This window comes from Cotesia glomerata, linkage group LG4 (genome assembly GCF_020080835.1).
Source record: "Cotesia glomerata isolate CgM1 linkage group LG4, MPM_Cglom_v2.3, whole genome shotgun sequence".
Classification (NCBI taxonomy): domain Eukaryota; kingdom Metazoa; phylum Arthropoda; class Insecta; order Hymenoptera; family Braconidae; genus Cotesia; species Cotesia glomerata.
In genome coordinates this window covers 17,449,673-17,472,385 of record NC_058161.1, presented here as the reverse complement: position 1 = coordinate 17,472,385, position 22,713 = coordinate 17,449,673, and the positions used below count along the sequence as shown (strand labels likewise).

Below are 22,713 nucleotides of genomic sequence, written 5' to 3'. Positions count from 1 at the left end.
AGTCTGCTTATTATTTGTAATAAATATCTCTTGGTGTATTCGGACTCTCCGCCTCGGGGCACCTCGCCATTTTGACATTTTTCCGGGATCATTCGATTTTTTTAATAAATGAGATCTACGGGCACGATAGATCAGACATTGAAAAAGTGTAAATATAGACTATGGAAATTCTATAGCTTTATCTCTAGCTAAGATTATTTAAATTAATATATTTTTCCCTTAACTGAAATAAATTACGTCTATAGCTATATTACATTATAGTAATATTTACATAGCCCACATGAATTTTTTATGAATTTTATATATTCCACAAATATGGGAAATATCATATAGGTTTATAAAATATATGAAAAAAATGGTGTGCGTACTCAAATGAAAGGTCTCGATGAGCGTAATATTAGAATGAGCTTATATCTTGAAAAATGTCAATAACTAAGAAATGACGTTTTATTTTGTCTACTAATGATATTTTTAATAATATAAGCTCATCCTGGAGTTATACTTATCGAGACCTTGCATTTGAACACACATACAAATTTTTCCATATATTTTATACATATGATTCATCTCATATTTGTAAAATATATAAAACAAAAATTCGTGTGCGTACTCAAATAAAAGGTCTCAATGAGCGTAACATCAGGATGAGCTTATCCCATAATAAAATTGAGATGAAATGTATGTGACATCAAACTATTCGTAACGTGATTGGTCGAATATATCATAAGCATGAAAATATATGCAAATTTTATAGTCAGGCGCACGCTTGCGCGCGCAAATTTGAATTCTAGTATCTTGAAAAATGTCAATAACTAAGAAATGACTAAGTCAATTTTTGATTTAGTGACTTTGAAAATGACTAAGAAATGACATTATTTGAGTACCAACATGCATTCTAATATATTATATATATATAATATATAAATATATGAAAAATTGATGTGGATACTCAAATAAAAGCTCTTGATGTGTGTAACATTGGGATGAGCTTATATTTTCAAAAATGTCAATAGTTCACAAGATACAAGGTCATTTCTTAATTATGTATCTAGAGATAGAGTATTTTTGAATGCAACCTAAATACTTATCATAATAAATTGACTATCGGTGAGAATGATATGAAACCTTAAAAAGGCACAAATTCAAGTCAAGACCTTTGCAATGACACTAAATTTCACTAAAAAAATCGATTTTATCATATGACTATCCTGGAAACAAAATTTTTCTTATTCTCTTTATAATATAGATTATTATTATTATTATTATTGTTATTATTTTATTATTGTCATCCTTCTTATAGTTACAAGTTTGTGAAAGTGTGATTTAAAGTAGTGGTCTATAAATTACAATACAAAATGAGTCTATGTATGTGCAATAAAAGTAAAAGTGCACAGAGTAGCATTTTCTCGGGATGATTAATGTTGCAAGTTTCCATACACACTAAAAGATGATGTACTGGTATGAGCCTAAGGGCTATTCGGGGATTTCCTATCCCGCCAAATATGACAAAAGACTTATCTTAAAAACCCCATTTTGTGCTCTATGTACATCTAACTTTGCAGAAGAGTGTAAATTTCAATTATCGTTCCATTTTTCAATCAAATCTTGAACTATGATTGTAAGTCATAGTGTAAAAATGGAATTTTTATAGAGGGAAACTGAAATAACTATTCGACAGTATTCTTTTAATATCGACGGTCTAATTACACGGAAAAAAGAAAAATGGAAAAATTACATCATATAATGTAAAGGTGGCGCTTCGTATAGAAAACTGGAAAAGTTACAGTTTCAAATTGTAATTATTACAGATTTTATAAGAATTACATTGTAGAATGTAATATTTACATTTTTATGTTAGTTACATAAGAAATTTCATATTATAGTTACAGTGCAGTCTTGATATAACGAAACTACACTGTTAAAAATTTCTATTGTAATTTTACAAGAAATTTATTGGAAGCTAATAGGCAAAACATTTATTTAAAATTACAATTGGGTATAGTAATATTACAAAACATTTATAGCTCTGTGAGGTTACTAATTTTACAAAACGGTTTTGTAATTTTACAAATATTTTTAGATTAGCTAAGTTTGTAAAATTACAATACTTAACTTAAATTTTGCTTGAATTAAAATAATAAAAAAGAAAGATTTGATTTAATATTTGTTGTCATTTTATTTTTATGAAGCGCTGACTTAGATTTTGCATCTCACGTAGACCTAATTTTTTAACCCTGATGATATAAAGTAAAAATAATATTTACCCTAACTAAGAATCGAACACGAGCCGCGCGCTTGCTAGGCCGATACCTAACGCCCTACGCCGTATGACCGATAGGTGATTTAACATCTTATTATTCTTATAAGCTAATCCTATGTGGTGATTGAGCTTTACGGCTGATTATTTATTATTTATATTATTTGTGTTATATGATGCTATTTATTGATGGAAAATAACTAACTTTTACATTATTGATAATTCATTGAATATTTTATAAAAGTTTAAGTATAACAAATACTCATTCAAATATATTTATTTCAAAATGATCGTTTGAGCGTAATATTAAAATTTATAAAAGATTAATGATGCCTCGAATTTATTATTACAAATAAATAACCATAGACTAAAATTGTTTTTAAAATTGGAAAACAGTGAAGTAGAATTACAATTCGTGTAATACAATTAAAATTGTCTGGTAACATTACATTGCACTGTGTAATTTTACAATAAAAATTGTAAAAATAAAAAAAAGCTTTTTAAATTTTTTATGAGAATATTGTAATATAAATTGCAATATTTTTTTGTGATTTTACATACAATTATGCCGAATCAGATCACAAATGACGTTTGCAAAATTAAAAAGCTTTTTCTTAAAAATTGACGAACGGTTCTGTAATATTACAATGCGTGTTAGTTTTATACATGAAGATTGTAAATTTACAATACATCTTAGTAGATTTCCTGACAGGTGTTGAAAAATTACAAGAATTGTATTTTATTATTTTGCATTGCTATACACTGATTTGTAATTTTACTTATTATTTCTTTTGTAATATGATTGTAATTTTACAAAATTTTTAACAGGGTAAAGGGAAATAGAAATTATTCGTTATATCGAGTTATTCGTAGCAGTGAGGTTTGTTATAAAAAGGTTAGATTAAACTCGATTCGTTATAACAAGGTAAGAAAATTTTCACTGATAAATAACAACTCATGTAAATCAAAATACAGAATCATTTATTAGAAAACATTTAAATCAGTTTTCGGTCAAAATAGAAATCGTTATCAATGCGTAAGCATAGAATCTAAACATAGAAAAAAAGCATAAAATATAAACATAGAATGTAAGCGTATAGGAAATTAACAACATGATTAAGGAATAATGATAGCTTAATCTTCATTTTTTGTTTTTTTACTCGAAAAAAGTCATAAATTATTGTCTATATAAGGTAAAAGCCCCAATAGATGATCACGTACCAGTATATGATCACTCTATGTATTTGTATATCTATATTCACAAATATAGGTATACAAATACATGGAGTGATCATATACTGGTACATGATCATACATTGGGGCTTTTACCTTATAGGATAATTTGTAGGATATATTGCGTAGAGGTTATAGGCTGGAAAATTTGTTATATAAAGGTCAATAATAGTTTTTATCTATATTCTGCAATGATTGAACTTTCGTTATAGTGAGGTTATTTGAAAAATATATTCGTAATGTAAAGATATATTCTACATACTCTCATGGGCAGTTCTGGGAGATTTTGAAAAATTCATTAAATCAAGGAGTTCGTTATATTGAGGCTCGTTATATTAAGGTTACACTGTAGTTTCTTTTTTTCTCAATTAGCAATAATCTTCAGATCTTAACACCTTGTTTGAATCTAAGTTCAATCAATTCGACCCCAAAATATACTTATGAATTTAATTTTATTGAACGATTACTAAGCCACCAAATAATTTTGAATACACCATAATTGCTGAGGAATTTCTCGGATGCAGATTAATAATTTAATTTCGCGTGTACCGTCAAGATCTTTGACTTTGAAGATTGAGCGTACGGTCTTAGTTTACTTGCTATCGGACTTTACTGTTACCGTCTGAAGCGACTTGATCAATCATGCCGCAACTGTGGAGTTGATTAGACGGTTTGTTATTCAAATTCCTCTGAAATTGTTCACCGACATCAATATTATAAATTCACAATTGCAAAATAGTATTTCAAAATATCAAGTTACTAAAAACAGTGTAAAAATCGGCATTAAATGTTCACTTCTATCTGAAAAAATTATTCTCAACGTAAGTAAATTGTTCTTAATTTAAGAATTTTTTATCTTGAATAAAAACACAAAAACATAAACGGTAAATAAATTCATGGCTTGTAACTTTCAATAATAAAAAAGGTGCAGTTTTATTCATTTATTCAATTTTATCGTGTTACAACAATAGGATTATTTTTCATAATTATTATAATAGTAATAATAATAATAAAGCTAACAAGGCTTTTCATTTTAAATTATCATACGCGTCAATGTTTTTTTTTTTTTACTCATTACTTAGTCGTATTTATTGTATTATTTAATTCCTTTTATCACGTACATATATTTTTAATTCTGGCATTTTGCGTGCAAATATATATAGGCTACTTTTATTATCAATAATAACAATCATAATGTTAAATAAAATTACATCGTTTATATTTAAAATAATGTCATCGCTCGTTTTCTCCAAACCGGCAGTTTAATTAAATTTTATATATGCGCAATAGATGACGTGATATTTGAGTATTTATTTAAATAATTAATAATTAAAAAATAATTAATAATTAAATAAAAAAAAAATAAATAATTAGAAATTAAACTATTCACTCTACACAATTTCAAAATTTAAATTCACTTTAAAAAATGAAATTCTTATTTTACCGCCGCCTGAAATAATTTTAGAATTAATTTTTTTTTCCAATAAAATTTAATATGAACCTCTGTATAATTTAAATTTCCCGCAAATACAGGGCATGACGTCACTAGCCCCCACCACCCATATTTAATCAGCGCCATCTATTGGATTACCTAAAAAATGTTGCCGAAAGTTACCGACTGTAGGTAAATAGCTATTTTTTAGCAAAATGAGTACGACAATAAAATTTTAAAACTACAAGCGTTTCATCCAGCATTCGCTAATCTTTCACACAAAATTATTTTGAAAAACAATTTAAATTAAAAGTTTCTTAAATTTTTTTTTTTTTTTGACCCAAGTTTTGAAATAAATCATTCTCACGATTACTTAACACAAATACACGTATCATTAATAATAATTAAAAATCTTAAATAATAAAAATTTCAATAACCAATAAATTAATTTAATTAATTGATTATTGTAATGAAATAATAAATTCAGCATTTCTTAAAACGCATTACAAGACAATATTTACAAATTTATTATTATTTTTTTTTTAGTTTATTTATGTTTTAATTGGTAAATAGCAGAGCTAGAAATTAACTTAATTATCGGTGATTAAATATTTATTTTATATATTAATAGTCATTATTATTATTAATATAATAATTATAATTAATGTTTAATAAGTTCATAATAAAATGACATGTCTTCATTGTTTTATAAATAAAATAATAAAAAAGGATTGTTTTATTAATAGATACTTCATTTCTTCGAATGACGACCCGTGCTCTGCCATCTTGATTCGTTCGTCCATTTTGTGGAGGTTTTTAGCGGCGTCTAAGCTTCTGCGTGCGAAGCTATCGCTTGTGAATTTTTAAACATTTGGGCTTGCGTTTTTTAGTTAAAAATGTATAAAATAACTGGCGATAATTGTTAATATTATTAAAATTTGTTGCCAGTAATATTTATCGGTCGTCTTCTTGATTTTTGGCCTTTGCTGGTGAATTCTTCGGGCTCTGAGTTGAATTTTGATGCAAGTTCTTTGAATCCTTAGTCATTGATGATCTGATATTGACATTGATTATTAATAATAACATTTTTACAATTTGATTGTTAATTTATTAAAAGTGATGTCTTTGTTTTTGTTATTTTTTATCTCGTATTTGCTTTTAATACTCAATATTAATACTCTGAAATATTAATACTCTGAAACGAGTATGTTGTATGTTGGTGCAGGTTTACTGGGTAATGTCGGCTGATTAATGAATTATTTATTCAACAGCGCCAAACAAATAAAAAAAATAAATAAAAGATTGTAATTATCAATATTAATAAACAATAGTCGTTTAATTCGAGATTTATTTTCGGTTTCCAGCAGCTTGCTTGCGAGATTTATCTGCTCGGCTTAGCGAATAAATAAATAACAATAATACGGCAAGTATCGAAAAAGTATCTGGTAAAAACAAACAAACGTGTCAAAAAATTACTATATAATCGGCGACGTGTCACGCGTCGTCGGGTTTTAATATTTTGAGACGCTGCTCAAGAATGTTACCATCATTCAGAAGACCTTTGAGTTGAAATTAGTTAAGAGAAAAAAAAGTTTTAAATAGGTACCACCATTGGAAAATCAGAAACAGTTACGGCCAATTCGGAGATCAGGTCATTGTTCTTTTTTAGGCATGTCAATAGATTATATTAGAAATTTATGTATTTGAGTAGTACAGATAGTGGACTATAAAGCTTGAAAGAAATAAACAAAGACATCACCTTTGATATCGATTTAATGATTACAAACTTTTAATTAAATTGTGTTAATTGAAATTCGATGAACTATTGAGGAAAAGGAAACGGGTTACTTACTTTCCGGTTATAAATGTCAGGTCTTGTCATTTTGTATTAATAAATGAATCTGTCACCCGTCAATTGGTTAACTAATTAAATTAATTATTTAATTAATTAAAAACTTTAATTGACAATTCTGTATAAAATTAATATTCCTCGTTGCTAAAGTTAATTAATTTATAAATAAATATGAAATATGAATATTAAGGTATGTCGTAAATTACACGGAATTATCCATCAAACCCAGATCCCTACGAACTTTATCAACCGACGAAATTTATTTTCCCAATGAAAATAAAACCCAGAAGCGATAAATAAACCACAGGGCTTACTGAAATTCGACGAATTTTCGCTAAAAATAAATTCATCTACTTCAAACTTTTTATTTATTTTTCCGTTCTTTCAACGTTAATTGAATAAAAAATAATCAACTCTGATTATTTTTTACCTCTGATTATTCAAAATGAAAATAGCACTGAATCCGAAAGTTAAATTTATTTTTCCAATACTTTTAATCAATAATTAAATTCACTAAAAATTGAACGATAATGATAAATTATTTTTAGAAACTGAAAAAATTTTTAAATAAAATTAAGAAATATTTGTAATTTTTTTATAATGTATATAAATAAAATTGTAGTCACATTTATAATGCTTACTAATCTTCTATTATTTACATGTAAATTTTATAGATAAATATCAACAAGCAGTGAATCAATTACAGGCTGCGCGTCAAGTAAATTTATTTTAAAATTAATCAAATTAAAAAAGTTTTAGAAATCCAAAAGTGCAGGACTCATACTGTCTATTGAATTTTAAATAAAAAATATAATATATTGTTAATTTATCAAGTTCAATAAAATAAAATTTATTACTATCAATTATTACAATAATACAAAAAATTTTAATAATTTATTTGTCTAAGTAAGGTAAAAGCCCCAATAGATGATCACGTACCAGTATATGATCACTCCATGTATTTGTATATCTATATTCACAAATATAGGTATACATGATCATATATTGGGGTTTTTACATTAATTGAAAAAAAAAAAAAAAAAAAAAAAAATAAAAATTATTTCGTAAATTCAAATTTAAACGGCAGTGACGTAGTATAATATCCAGCGCGCAACGCCAGCTTACAGCGAATTTAAAAAATAAATTTATAACAATTACAAAAAGGTAAGGAGAAATTACCGTTTTAAATATTATAAAATCGATAAATTTACGATTAAAAAAAAAAAAGGATTTAAATGGCTGATATAGATTTCTAAAGTTTTTATGGAGGGGCAAACACGATAACTCTTGAAAAAATAAATTTTTTAACTCTATTTATTTTTTAATCTCTTCATTTGCCTTATGGGAAGTTTCGTATTGAAAATTGCAGTTTAATATTGTTTTGTTTAATTATAATTAATTTTTTTGGCTGGCAATTGGAGAAATTTTCTGTCCTTTGAGAAGCCATTTATAAAAATTTATTTGTAAATACAACTTGAAGACAGCTGATACTATACTCAATTGTGTTCGCTGGCTGACCAAAGATAGAACAGTCTTTGATTAGTTCTTTTTTATGGTTCACCTCTCGGAACGAAAGAGGGCGTTCAATTCGTATAAAAAAATACTCGCGGGAAAATTTAAACGAGCTTTAAAATTGAATTGTAAATAAAATTAATTTCTTGTAATTAACTTAGTAAAATTATTTTTTAAATTTATTCTTGTAGTATACAGTAGATGTTTTTTCATCTATTGATGTTTGATATAAAATTATTAAAAAATTGAAAATAGTATTAAAGTTATTAGTGAAAACTTATATATATATATATATATATATATATATATATATATATATGTATATATATATATATATTAAAACTTTCCTTTGATTAATTTACATATATGAGAGCTTAAGGCACATTTGGATTTATCAAATTTTTTTATTTTATTTCAACGATTTTCTCGTTGATAAATTTTGTTACTCTAAATAAATAAAAAAAATTATAAAGTTATTGAATAAATTATCTGTTTTATAGTACAAAAATAATAATTCCGTGAACTCACAAAACTACAAAAATAAAAATTCACAGTAAAGTATGTAAAGAAGAATTTTCGATTGTGAAGCACTTTTTAATAGTTTGCAAAATAAAATCGATAGTTATAATAACGCGGTTTGAAATAAACTTTTTAAAGATAAATATTTACGAAATAGTTGTTGATCCTTATAAAAAGCTTTGGCCACCGCATGGAAAGCATTTTGATAAAGATTTTATTAATTTTTTTTTATTTTATTAGCTGCCTCAATAAATTAGATTATTATTTCTTGAATAGAACTGAATTATACGGTTGAAAAATAGAATAAGTCTTTGTATAAAAATAAAATGATGAGTACAGGAATTATTTGTTTGGCTTCTCAGATTATTTTTCTACCGCATAATAGTATTTATTCAGCAATACCCTCAGATATATATTAAATTTATATTATGCTATATATATATATATACATATATATATATATATATATATATATATATATATATATATATATATATATATATATATATATATATATATATATTAAAGTCTGTCTATCTCTGTCAATTAGTATAATTTCGGATTTTCAAGAAGAAAGTAGAGCATTCTTTTATAGGATTCACTTTGATTATAGGAATAATTAATGATTGATAAAAACTTAACGGCCAACGGATGGAAAATTATTAATTATGGTTATAATGTTAATGAGGAAATATAATTTTACTAAATTGAGTTAAATATTTTAGTTTGATAGGATTACATACACGGGAATTTGAATATGAAAGTTATGATGTAAATTATGCATGTAGATTAGATTAACTCACCGAGACATGTCGTTGATCTCAGATGATCCGAGTCGGGATTTTCGTACTGTAACAGAAGATAATATTATTATTTTAATGAGTTACTTATATTATTTTCGGTATTAATTCACACGGCTGATTAGTTTGACAGTAGCGAATTCTAGTCTTTTAATTTTTTCTCATTTTTAACTTTGAAAAATTGTATCAAGCTAACTTTGAAAATTTGTATCAAGCAAGTTAGATGCTGAGATATTGACAAAAATAGACTGCATCGACTCGGAGTGTCAATGCCGTCAAAAACTGTTATTAATTAGTTAAAGATTCTTTTATAGAAAATTGAAATGTGATATTATAAATCAGTGAATCAAAATAATAATTACATTCATTTTATACGTTATATCACTATCAAATTTTACTATAATTAGAATTTTAAAGAAATAACTATTCGCATTGATTTTGAGTGTCAATGTAATCTAAAATAGTAATAAATTATAAAGAAATTCTTTAAATTGAAATTTGAAAACGATATTTTGAAGCAATACTACTGAAATAAATCAAAATAATGATAAAGATGACATTGATTTTAAGCAAAATGACAATTACATTGATTTTGAGCGTCAATGCATCCGATACTCGTTAGGAATTGTATAAAGACACTTTTTATAATTTTTTAGTTAGATTAATATCAAATTTTGATATAATTAAAATATTGATGAAATGACTATTTTCATTGACTTCGAAGATCAATGCAATCTAAAATAGTAATAAATGATAAAAATATTCTTTAAATTGAAATTTGAAAACAATATTTTAAAGCAATACTACTTAAGTAAATCAAAATGATAATTACATTGATTTTTAAGCAAAATTACAATTGCATTGATTTTGAGTGTCAATAAATCAGATACTCATTCGGAATTGTATAAAAACACTTTTTTTATCATTTTTTAGTTAGATTAATATCAAATTTTGATATAATTAAAATGTTGATGAAATTACTATTTTCATTGACTTCGAAGGTCAATGTAATCTAAAATAGTAATGAACTATATAACGATTCTTTTAGTTGAAATTTAAAAAGGATATTTTGAAGCAATATTACGTAAGTGAATCAAAATGATAAAAGTGATAATTAAATTGATTTTGAGCGTCAATACACCCTAAACAATTAGTAAAAACATATTACTAAAAACTTTGACTATAATTAGAATCTTGATAAAATGACTACTTGCATTGACTTCGAGCGTCAATGTAATTTAAAATAGTAATAAATATATCGACGGTCTAATTAGCAATTGGTATAACTCCTTATTTTTTAGAGGGTGATTTTTTAACGTTTTGATGTAACAATAGTCCAATTATAAATTATTTGAACGATTCAAACCAAAATATTATACATTTATTAGATATTAATGATATTGAATGGTTTTTTAAAGTGATAATAAATTTTGAACTAATAGTTTTTTTCGTACAAATGGAAGACTCTCTAAAATGGAGTTAGAAAATTTGCTAATTAGAACGTTGGCATAAAGATTCTTTAAATTTAAATTCAAAAACGATATTTTGAAGCAATATTACTTATGCGAACCAAAATGTTGATAAAAGTGAAAATTATATTGATATTGAGCGTCAATACACCGTATACTTGTCATTAATTGTTAACCAAAGTGCTGATAAAAATAATATGTGCATTGATTTTGAGTATCAATGCACTCTTAAATTGTAAATAGTCTTGTCGATCCTTTTAATTTAATTTTAACGCAATAATATCGATCAATGTCACTCAATCAAATCAAATAATTATTAAAATGATATTTACATCGATTTTGGGCGTCAATACAGTCAAAGATCGACGTAAACAATACAAAAAGGTCTTTTAATTGAATTTGAACGCGAATTTATCAATTAATCATCAGCGTATTATGTAATATTCTTTCTGCGACTTAAATGTAATTATGCTTAAATTGCTTAACGAAGTATTCCTTTTGAAGTATTGTATTTTGTATTGTACTATACTATGTGAACAACTAGCATTAAAGATCCCTATTAATGGGTCTAATTTTGAGTTTAGTGTTTATTATAAATAAATAAATAAATAAATCAGAACGGTTCAAAATTTTGATCGAAATAGTATGTACATTGATTCTGAGTATCAATGTATTCTCAAATTGTCAATTATCGTATCAAGACACTGTTTATCAAAATTTAAACAAAATATTATTCATCTACAATAACAAAACAAATTGAAATGACGATAAAAATAGCATTTACATTAATTTTGAGCATTTTAATGCACCCTAAAATCGTCATCAATTGTCTAAAGACACTTTTCATTTATATTACTATCATAATTGATATTATTATTATTATATGCTTCAAAAAATTTTTTTCAAAGCAGACTAAAATTCCTTAAAAAAAATTTCATTAAAAAACATTTATTAATTAATTTGAATCACACAGTTGTTAATCATGCGCATATTCATATAAAATAAAAAAAAAATTTATGCTAGTTAATACACATCAAAAAAGCTTTCAATTTAATTGATTCGAGCCACCGAATAAATACAATGTAACAATTTGTTTGTAAAAAAAAGAAAAAAAAAAAGTTTACCAAGTACTTTTTTTATAGTTCATATCCTATAAATGGAAGCCATTGGCTAGATTAATGATTTTTAATTTATACCTATTTTGAGTTTTTTACAACCAAAAAATAAAAATAATTTTTTTATTTTTTTAAATAAATATTAATAATAAGTGAAGAAAGAAAAAATGCATAAAAATAACACTAATAACGTCAATCAATTAAATGGTTGACGTTTCACGTCGAAACAACTCACGCAACCGCTATAGCGTAACATGTCAGTTATAAGGTCTCCTGGGTTTTAAATGTATGTTCCTAAGGGTATAATAACAAAGAGGGTTTTGAGTATTTATAAACTAAGCGATACTTGGAAAATCACCAACTAATTATTAAATAATGTGCTGATAAGAAAACGGTCTTGATATTTTTAAATGCAAATTATGTTTTTTTTTTTTTCTTTATTCATTCCATTATTTATGATTTATTCTTACAACATATGAAATTATCAAAAAATCGGATCGCTACAAAACAATACATTGATTTTTAAGGTCAATGTATCGTTAATTTTTTATTGAGTACATATTATATTAAAATTTTGATGTGACATTACTAACAAAAACTATAAGAACCAATAAATACATTAAAGGAAAATTGTATTCACATTGATTTTGAGCCTCAATACATTCGAAAATTGTCATTAATCACATAGACACTCTCTATTAAAATTTCGGCGTAATATAACTAACAAATATTGCTGGAAATTATCAAAATGGTAATAAGATTGGTATTTACTTTGATTTTGAGCATAAATGCACTCTAAAAACATCGTGTGGCTCATCCCGGCACAGAAACGCGAAGATGTTAATTTGAAAATTCTAAATTAAAAAAAAAATAATTAACTAATCAACTGTTTGGTGTAAAAACCTTGTAGGGGATGCAAAAATAATTCGATTGGTATATAATAATCATAAAAAAAAAAAATATATCGAGAATTTTAAAGCCTAACACATCCCGGCACATAAACACGAAGATATAAATTTGAAAATTTTAAATTTTTTAAAAAACTAGAAAATCAAGCACACTTTTATTTTGTTTACCGACAATTTAATTAATCAATATTTTGACAAATTTTAATCATTAATGACAACAATGAAAACGTCACATAAACTTTTTTAATAAAGGATTAAAATCTTGATAAAAATGACTATTTGCATTGACTTCGAATATCAATGCAATCTAAAATAGTATTAAATATTAAATTATATAAAAATTCTTTCAATTAAAATTTAAAAACGATATTTTGGAGCGATATTACTTAAGTGAATCAAAATGATGATAAAAATAATAATTACATTGATTTTGAGCGTCAATACAACTTTCTCATGAAATTTTAGCGCTATATCACGATTAAGTTCTACTAAAACTAATCAAAACCTCGATAAAATTCCTACTTGCATTAATTTTGAGCATCAATACACCCAAAAATTGTCATTAATTATACAAAGCCATTTTTATAGAAATTTTAACGTTATATCACTATCAAATTTTACTATACTTAAAATTTTAATAAAATTACAAATTGCATTGATTTTGAGTGTCAATGCAATCTAAAATTATAAAAAAGTTTGGAAAATCCAAAAGTGCACGCCTCATAACGCTCATTCATTTTTTAAGAAAAAAATTAATTGTGTAATTGATTAAAAAAAAAATTATAATTAAGTAATTTCTTACAGAGTATTTTGTCTAAAAAAATCTAGCTTCATCAAGTGGCGCCATAGTTTTCACGTGACAAATCAGAAAAGTTCGTTTGTAAACTAGGCCACTGATATGAAATACGGACCCAGTTCATCAAATTCTTAAACTAATAAAAAAGGTCCGGTCTTAAAATATCAATTTGTTCGGGAGTAATCGTTGGTACATCCAAAATGGGGTGACATCCGGACGTCCACGTAAAATTTTTTTCAAAATGTTTTTTTTTTTTTTTTTTTTTCAAAATAGCAACATGAAATAATTTTAGAAAGTAAAAGATGGTTTAATTTAAGTGTTTTTTCGGTGTACATCTACTTATATCATTGTATAAATGTAATATGGTTGTGATAGAGGCATTTAAAGATCACAAAATTGCTTGACCTTGACTAGTCGAATATAAAGCACAACCTCACGCGCTTCGCGCTATGAGGCATGCAAAAAATTTGAACATTATTTTGACTCATAAGTTACGCTCGAATTTCCTATTTCAATTTTAAAAGGTTTTTCACGTAAATTGAATTTTGGCACACCCCAGTGTACAAAAAAAAATAACATACAATAATTATTCACATTGTCTCTAGTTAACTTGAAATTTCTGAATAGATTGGAGGTGAATTGTGTTGATAGTATAGGAGAAGAGAAATACAAACACAGTAGGCGTTAACGTTCCCGAGTAAATTAACGCGTCACGTCTTGATCGTAACTTGACTATGACTATGTCCTATATGACGGTTTTCACAAAATTAACGAGCTGCGCTCTGGGATTATGTCTATCACGATAAATTCCCCGTGAGCACACTAACCCTTTTGGATTATTCCATCAAATATTATTATTATTATCAGCGGTAATTATTAATTAAATTCATTTTCGCGAATATAATTAAGCCGTAAAAAAAATTTGTTTTTTAATTAATTTAGTTAATTTAAAATATTATAAAAACTTTGTTAGTTTTTTGTTAATCAACTTTTGCACATTCAATATTTTTTTTTTAAGCCCAAACAATTTTTTTTTTTTTTTTTTTTATAAAATTCCTCTACCTTTACTTAATTAATGCGGGTTTCCTGTGATTCATATTATTAAAGAATCTGAATTGTAGCCGCAACTCAAGATCTTTCCGTACTGTTAAAATATAAATATTTAATTTTTATACATAAATAAATTCTGAACCTAGTACATAAAAATTAATTAAATTTTAAATTGCATGCACAATTGTCAGTCATTTTTTTTTTTTTTTTTTTTTTGTCAGTTATTAAAATATAATTAGTAGCAGAGCAGAAAAAAATAATTATAAAAATCATGCTAAGATTGTTAAAAGAAAAAATAAATAGAGCTTTTAATATTTACTCACTGAATTGTAGAAAAAAAATATATATATTTTTTTTAAAGATTTTTTAATGACTTTGGTCAGGTTCCACTACAGCAAAACCGGCAGAACCACCAGCTATAGGAACTGTTTGTTTGCGTAGCAAAGCTTCAATACGACAAACTACTCAAAAAAATTGAATTTTAAAAATTTTTAGAAGTAAGATATGTTATGTTATGGAATTTTATTAATAAAATGCACTACAAGATTTAGAAATGAAGATAAAAAAAACTAACCAGTGAAATAAGCATACCTTAGATTAGAATAAAGAATTAAATAGAGTGAAAATATTTTAAAGTAAATTTATGGGTAATTTTTTAGATAAAGTAATTTTTAGGTGAGATGAGAGCACTACGACAGACTACCAAGCATGAGATGATTTTTAGTATTTGTACTGATATTTGTATCTTCTGTAATCGCCTTTCGAGTAACTTCCATCTAGAAAAATGGCCGGGGAAATTTATGAAAAATTAAAGAAGAAATAATTCTAATAGGAAAGTTGGAAGATTTTTGGTATAATTATTTACAAGTGGGATAAACCCCATTTTGGTCAATAACTAGGTGAAAAATTAACATTTTCAAATTTTTTTTTATTCTGCTTTTTTATATAGTGCATTTATGATAAAAAATGTCGTGAAAAAAAAAATGAAGATTTCGATCGCTTTTTTGCCTTCAAAAGTTGGAAAAAATTTTGGCTCATGTGTTTGGATAAAATTTCTCTTTTATCTTTTTTTGATATTTTTGATAGATTTTTTTTTTTGAAAAGAACATAAAAAACTATTAAAAAAAAAAAAGTTGAGTAAGGTAAAAGACCCCATTAGTGGCGGGGACCCCTTTAGTGGCACTTTAATTGATTTTGCTATTTATTTAATCAATTTAATCATTAATTTCTATTATGAGTATTTTATTTCTAGTCTTTAAGACCTCTAGATCACAGAAATGTTCAATTTTGATTTCAGGGAAAATCTTTTTAGTAAAAAAAAAATTTTTCTTTTTCAACCAAACTGAAACCCCAAGCAAATTTTAAATTTCTTAATAATTCAATTAAGATTGGTCACATTTTTAAAAGCGAATTTTTAAATATTTTTCTCATATAATTATACTAGCAATTATCATTACAGATTTTGAAAAGTCTATAGAATCACAAAATTATGTATTTACCTTTTTTAAAATAAATATTATTAAAAAAAAAAACAAAAATGTCATTAATAGGGGCATGAAAATTCTCTAGCGCCAATTACCGCCAATGTTAAAATCAAAAGCAATCTAACCTTTTTACATAGAAAATCTGTTTATGTTCATAAACGTTCTGTCTGATTGTGCAGTTATTAACAATCTCAATACGAGTCTTTTAAAAGTGATCAAGAAATAATTTTAAATTTAATTATTGTTAATTTTATAATTCTTTTTCTAATAAATTTGTTTGTAAATAATACTTTTGTGTTTATAATATATTTTTTGAAAAATTTTACGCATACGAGTTAGACCCGCCACTAAAGGGATCAGTAGTATGCCACTAATTGGATCAGAGGATTATTGGCCCTGCCATTAATGTGGTCTTTTAAGTAATGGATTTTAAATAATTATAAATAATGGTAAATTTGGAAAAATTCAAATTTTAAAAATTAATTATGTAAGTTTAACCATTAATGAAGGCATTAAGTTACAAAAAAAATTCAATATTTGTACTTTAACTATAATAACAAAATCATTCTGTTAACCCCTTTCCTTATAGTGCCACTGATGGGGTCTTTTACCTTATATCAATAAATTCAAATAGAAATTTCGTTCAAAAAAATGAAAATTAAAATGGTTGACCTCACTTGTAAATATTAACCAGATTTTTTTTGTTAATTAGGGGCTAAGTGCAGTCAGAATTAAATAAAAAAATTGATTTTTTGGATTTTCTTAAAATATGATATCTAAAAAATAATTTTGTTCTAATTAACTAAAATAACATTTTGTTATCTCGAGGTTTCAATCAGTCCTTCTTGCGATTTTAAATGTGAATAGAAATTGAAATTCAAAGGTAAAATAAAATCAAAAAACACAAATTATTTTTTTTTGTCAAGATTTTTTTTCTTTAATGAAAATAAATTTTTTTATCAATGTAGAAATTGATTTTTTGCATTTTCTTAGAGTTTGAGATTCAGAAAATATTTCTTAAAAATTTAATAAATATTTTGGAGATATATGACAAGAAAAAAATTTCCGAGATACTCGACAAAATCCGAAATGAAATATTGTTTAGAAATAATTGTTAAAAAATTTTTCTTGGTCCGAATTAATTTTTTTTTTTTTTATTAATTTGGGTAATTTTAAAACACAAATTATTCTTATAAAATTTAATTAAAGTTCACAGTTTTTGAGTTATAAATTTTTAAAAATTATAGAAAAAGGTAATTCTTTTGCCAAGACCAAAACTTTAAACGCGTAACTCTAAACTAAATTTTCAAAGTCCGTGATCATCGTAATTAAAAAACCACCCGATGGATTTTAACAAAATTTTCACAGCTAATCAAAAGTATAAAAAGCTAGTACTTGATTGAAGGATTCATTTTTTAAATTTCAATTTTTTCTAACAATAAAATCCTAATTTTTTCTAAAAAATTCGCGAGTGAACTATTAGAGGCTGTAATTATCTCAATTTTAAAATTAAAAAAAAAAAGCTTTGATCTTAGTACTAGATTTACTATTAAGCAAATGATTATTTCTTGTTTGATTGATTTTGACTGAACTAATAGAGTTATGATGGTGACCTTGAAGCACTACTTGAGCAACCGGCTCCGACAAAGGTGGCGATAACTTTGTTTGCAATAAATATTTTTTTTGAAATTTTGTTCGAGTCAAGTTAAAATATAATATAGTAACTTGGTGTTATTTATTTTATAAAATAAATTTAGTGAAAAAAAAGTTATCAACAATACTCTTTTTTTCATACCTCTGACTGCACCTTACCCCTTATTATACTTAGTATATTGAAAATTTCAGCTTTTCAATAAAAATTTAAAGCTTAAGCGGTAAGCAAGTATTTAAAGAAATGTCAGCTGTACGTCTTTTCCGTTTTCGTAACAGTAATAATAAAAATAAGTGAAAAAAAAAAAAAAAAAAAAAATGATTAAATATCAAAAGGACTTACTCCTGTCGATGTTGCGCTGTAAGTGAGCAGCAACACGATGTCTTGCGTCGTTGAACTCCAGATGGAGACCCAATCGCAACAAAGTTGGATTTTGTTCAACCAGCTGCGTTATTTCCATTTCTATTTTATTCCCTAGAACTTGCGATCTCTGAAATTAAAATTCAGTGTTACTTAAGTCAAATTTGAGCTTTATAATTTATTGTATAATTTATTGTAGATACATACCTGATTCGAGCAACGGAATTCTTCAATAGACTTTGTCTGTAATAATGCTCGGATCAGTCTGACCATCACTGTTGGACTGATAAAGTTTGTCTCCACACTAAAAAAAAATTTGTTATTTTATTTACTTATTTATTAATAAATTTTATTAAAAAAATTAATACTAAAGATTAAAAATTTTCATTACTTTAATATTCTCAATGTTGAATTCTTCTCCATTGCTTCAGCTAATCTTTGTGCTGTTCTGTCAGTAAGACATACATTTGTTAAGCTCAATGATTCCAAGTGGGTATTGCCTTCTAGTGCTTCAAATAATTTGAAAAATTGTTCGTCAGATATATTCTGAAATTTAAAAAATTTTTTATTATAATTGATTTAATCAAAGATTGATAATTTGATACTTTATAATAAATTTTAAATAATAAAAAAAGACTAGCAACTTTGCAGTCACTATGTGACTGCCGTGACTTGTGAACTATAAATAAATAAAATTTTGCTTTATTAAATAATGACTTTTGTTAAATTGCACTGTACTTTCTTAAATATTGACGTTTTTAAAGATATAAGCTCATCCTAATGTTACACTCATCAAGAGCTTTCATTTGAGTACCTACATGAATTTTTATATATTTTTCATATATTTCACAAATATCAGAAATATTATATATATAAAATGTATGAAAAATTCATGTGGGTACTTAAGTAAAAGGTCTCGATGAGTGTAACATCAGAATGAGCTTATATCTTTAAAAATGTCAATAATTAAGAAATTATGTTGTATTTTGTCAATTCATGATATTTTTAAAGATATAAGCTCATCCTGATGTTACACTCATCAAGAGCTTTCATTTGAGTACCTACATGAATTTTTATATATTTTTCATATATACATATATATGATATATATAAAATATATAAAAAATTGATGTGGGTACTCAAATGAAAGGTCTCGATGAGTGTAACATTAGAATAAGCTTATATCTTTAAAAATGTCAATAATTAAGAAATTATGTTGTATTTCGTCAATTTATGATATTTTTGAAGATATAAACTTATCATGATATTACACTCATCAAGAGCTTTCATTTGAGTACCCACATGAATTTTTTATATATTTCATAAATATCAGAAATATCATATATATAAAATATATGAAAAATTCATGTGGGTATTTAAATGAAAAGTCTCGATGAGTATAACATCAGAATGACCTTATATTATATCTTTAGAAATGTCAATAATTAAGAAATTATGTTGTATTTTGTCAATTCATGATATTTTTAAAGATATAAGCTCATCCTGATGTTACACTCATCAAGAGCTTTCATTTGAGTACACACATGAATTTTTTATATATTTTATATATTTCACAAATATCAGAAATATTATATATATAAAATGTATGAAAAATTCATGTGGGTACTTAAGTAAAAGGTCTCGATGAGTGTAACATCAGAATGAGCTTATATCTTTAAAAATGTCAATAATTAAGAAATTATGTTGTATTTTGTCAATTCATGATATTTTTAAAGATATAAGCTCATCCCGATGTGACACTCACAGAGACCTTTCATTTGAGTGCCTCACATGCATTTTTGATATATTTTTCATATATACATATATTAGAGTGGTCCAAAAAAAGTTTTTGGCCTATCATCTTAAAAGCTTCTAAGGTATAAAAAATTCCTTCAAAGCGCAGCTGATATCTCAATTCTTCATGAAGCTCAATGAATTTTTATTTTCCCATTTAAATAACACGTAAAATTTTATTTACGTTTTTATCCAGCAATAATACGAAAAAAATTTTTTGTATTTTTCGTCAATTATTCTTGTAGGAAATTTAATTCTCTACAAAAAAGTACTGAGGTAGTTTCTTCGTAATCTTAACGAGTAAAAAGTTATTGAGCTTTAAATACTTGCACAAAAAAAATTTGAACGAAGATAGTTTCAAAGCAACTTTTCGAAAACTTTTCGGTAACTGCATGTATTTATTTCAAAATTTATCAAACTAGACTGTTTCTAATATAATTAACACATGTCTTTTGGTGAAGTATTAACTGTGAATGATGAATAATTTCTCATTACAATTTGGATATTTTTTCCTATGAGCAGTGATTTATTAAAATTGAACTTGAATTTCATTACGGAATCTGAATCAAGAGCAAGCTAGTACTTCCGGATGTATACCGAATTTAATTTTTTTATTTAAGAAGATGTAGGACAGGTAGAACAGGTGAATATTTAAATTTTGAACATGATGCTGGGACGCTTTTTGACCGAATGAAAAATCACGAAACTTTGCAGGAGTACGTAAATAGAAGTCCTTCGTGAATTGATTCTTTTATTTTTAAATTTAATCATTGAAAAAAATGATAAATAAACAAGTAGAGTTAGTGCGGAAAACTGCCTTATCTCAGGAGTCATCACATATTTAAGTAAATAAGCTTGACTATAAAAAATTGCTAATAAACATACAACCAATATAATCTTTTGAGACTGATTTAATTTTTGGTTATTTTCTTATTTTAGTTTATATGACTTATAAGACATAATTATTAAAATGCAGCTAGGTTGAAGTAAAAAACTAATTGTCAACAAAAAATTTAATTTACTATATATCTTCATGTAGGCCGCAAGAGAGTGCTAAAAGTAAATTATCTAGTTTAATTTTTTTAAGCAGTGGTTAGAGTATTTACAAAGTCTGGTAATCTCCTTCAGTGCATTTAACATGTGGTTCAAATAAACAAACCGATATATTGAATTGTCATTTGTTATCACTGGTCCAGACTGAATGACCGATATCAGACTGTATACTATGTTTTTAAAAAAAAATATAAATTACTTAATCAAATACTTTAAAACAGAAAATGTGATACAACATGGATTCTAAAATCATATCTGATTAAATTTTCTTTTATTGCGAATATTTAAAGCTTAATAACTTTTTACTTGTTAGGATTACGAAAAAACTACCTTAGTACTTTTTTTATAGAGAATTAAATTTCCTACAAGAATAATTATTCTTGTAATAATTATTCAATTATAATTGACGAAAAATACAAAAAAAAAAAAATTTTTTCGTAGTTTTACCGGATGAAAACGTAAATAAAATTTTTTGATGTGTTATTTAAATGGGAAAATAAAAATTCATTGAGCTTCATGAACAATTGAGATATCAAGCTGCGCTTTGGAGACAATTTTTTTATACCTTAGAGAAGTTTTTGAAACAGCAGCACTTGAAAAAAAAAAATAAAAATGTTTTTGGACCACTCTAACATATATATATATAATATATATAAATATATAAAAAATTGATGTGGTTACTCAAATGAAAGCTCTTGATGAGTGTAACATCGGGATGAGCTTATATCTTTAAAAATGTCAATAGTTCACAAGATACAAGGTCATTTTTTAATTATGTATCTAGAGATAGAGTATTTTCAAATTCAGCCTAAATACTAATCATTATAAATTGACTATAAGTGAGAATGATATGAAACCTTGAAAAGGCACAAATTCAAATCAAGACCTTTATAATGACACTAAATTTCACTAAAAAACCCGATTTTATCATATGACTATCCTAGAGACAAAATTTTTTTTATTTTCTTAATAAAGATAAAAATAAAAATAATAATAATAATTGATTCAATCAAAAATTGATGATTTAATACTCTATAATAAATTTTAAATAATAAAAAAAGATAAGAAATAATCTAATAAATTATCACTGAGATCTAATCAAAATAAGAATATACTACTTCTGTTTGTAAAATGACTAATGATAAATATTTAAAGAATAATATTTCAATGTTCTAGATTGATAGAGAAATGATAACAATTTAATATCATATTGACATTATTTATATAAAAAAACATTATTAACTCTTTAATAATGTTTTTTTTAATGCTTCTTATTTATTTACGTATGCAATAAAATTTTATATATTACTCTAGTTAATAAAAAAAAACTAACAATTTTTTTCCAATAAAAAAATCAACACTTTCTTATTAAACTTCTGATGCAATAAATAAATGTATAAATTTTATTTTTTCTAATTTCCAAGATTG

General features: G+C 25.2%; 1 protein-coding gene across 6 annotated transcripts in view; it reads right to left on the bottom strand.

Moving 5' to 3' along the window:
- Positions 1–4,974: 4,974 nt before the first annotated feature.
- Positions 4,975–22,713, bottom strand: part of LOC123263209 (tropomodulin) — a 53,414-nt gene continuing 35,675 nt past the window's right edge. For 3 of the 6 annotated variants that reach the window (XM_044725785.1, XM_044725788.1, XM_044725789.1), the window contains 5 exons: positions 18,830–18,984; positions 18,646–18,742; positions 18,421–18,568; positions 9,609–9,654; positions 4,975–5,976 (listed from right to left, as the gene is read on the bottom strand). In XM_044725785.1, the coding sequence (XP_044581720.1) occupies positions 5,877–5,976; positions 9,609–9,654; positions 18,421–18,568; positions 18,646–18,742; positions 18,830–18,984 (546 nt within the window). In that variant the 3' untranslated portion in view covers positions 4,975–5,876. Of the gene's footprint in view, positions 5,977–9,608; positions 9,655–14,955; positions 15,038–15,266; positions 15,720–18,420; positions 18,569–18,645; positions 18,743–18,829; positions 18,985–22,713 lie in introns of all 6 variants that reach the window. The other 3 variants (XR_006509124.1, XM_044725787.1, XR_006509123.1) reach the window with 3 other exon arrangements.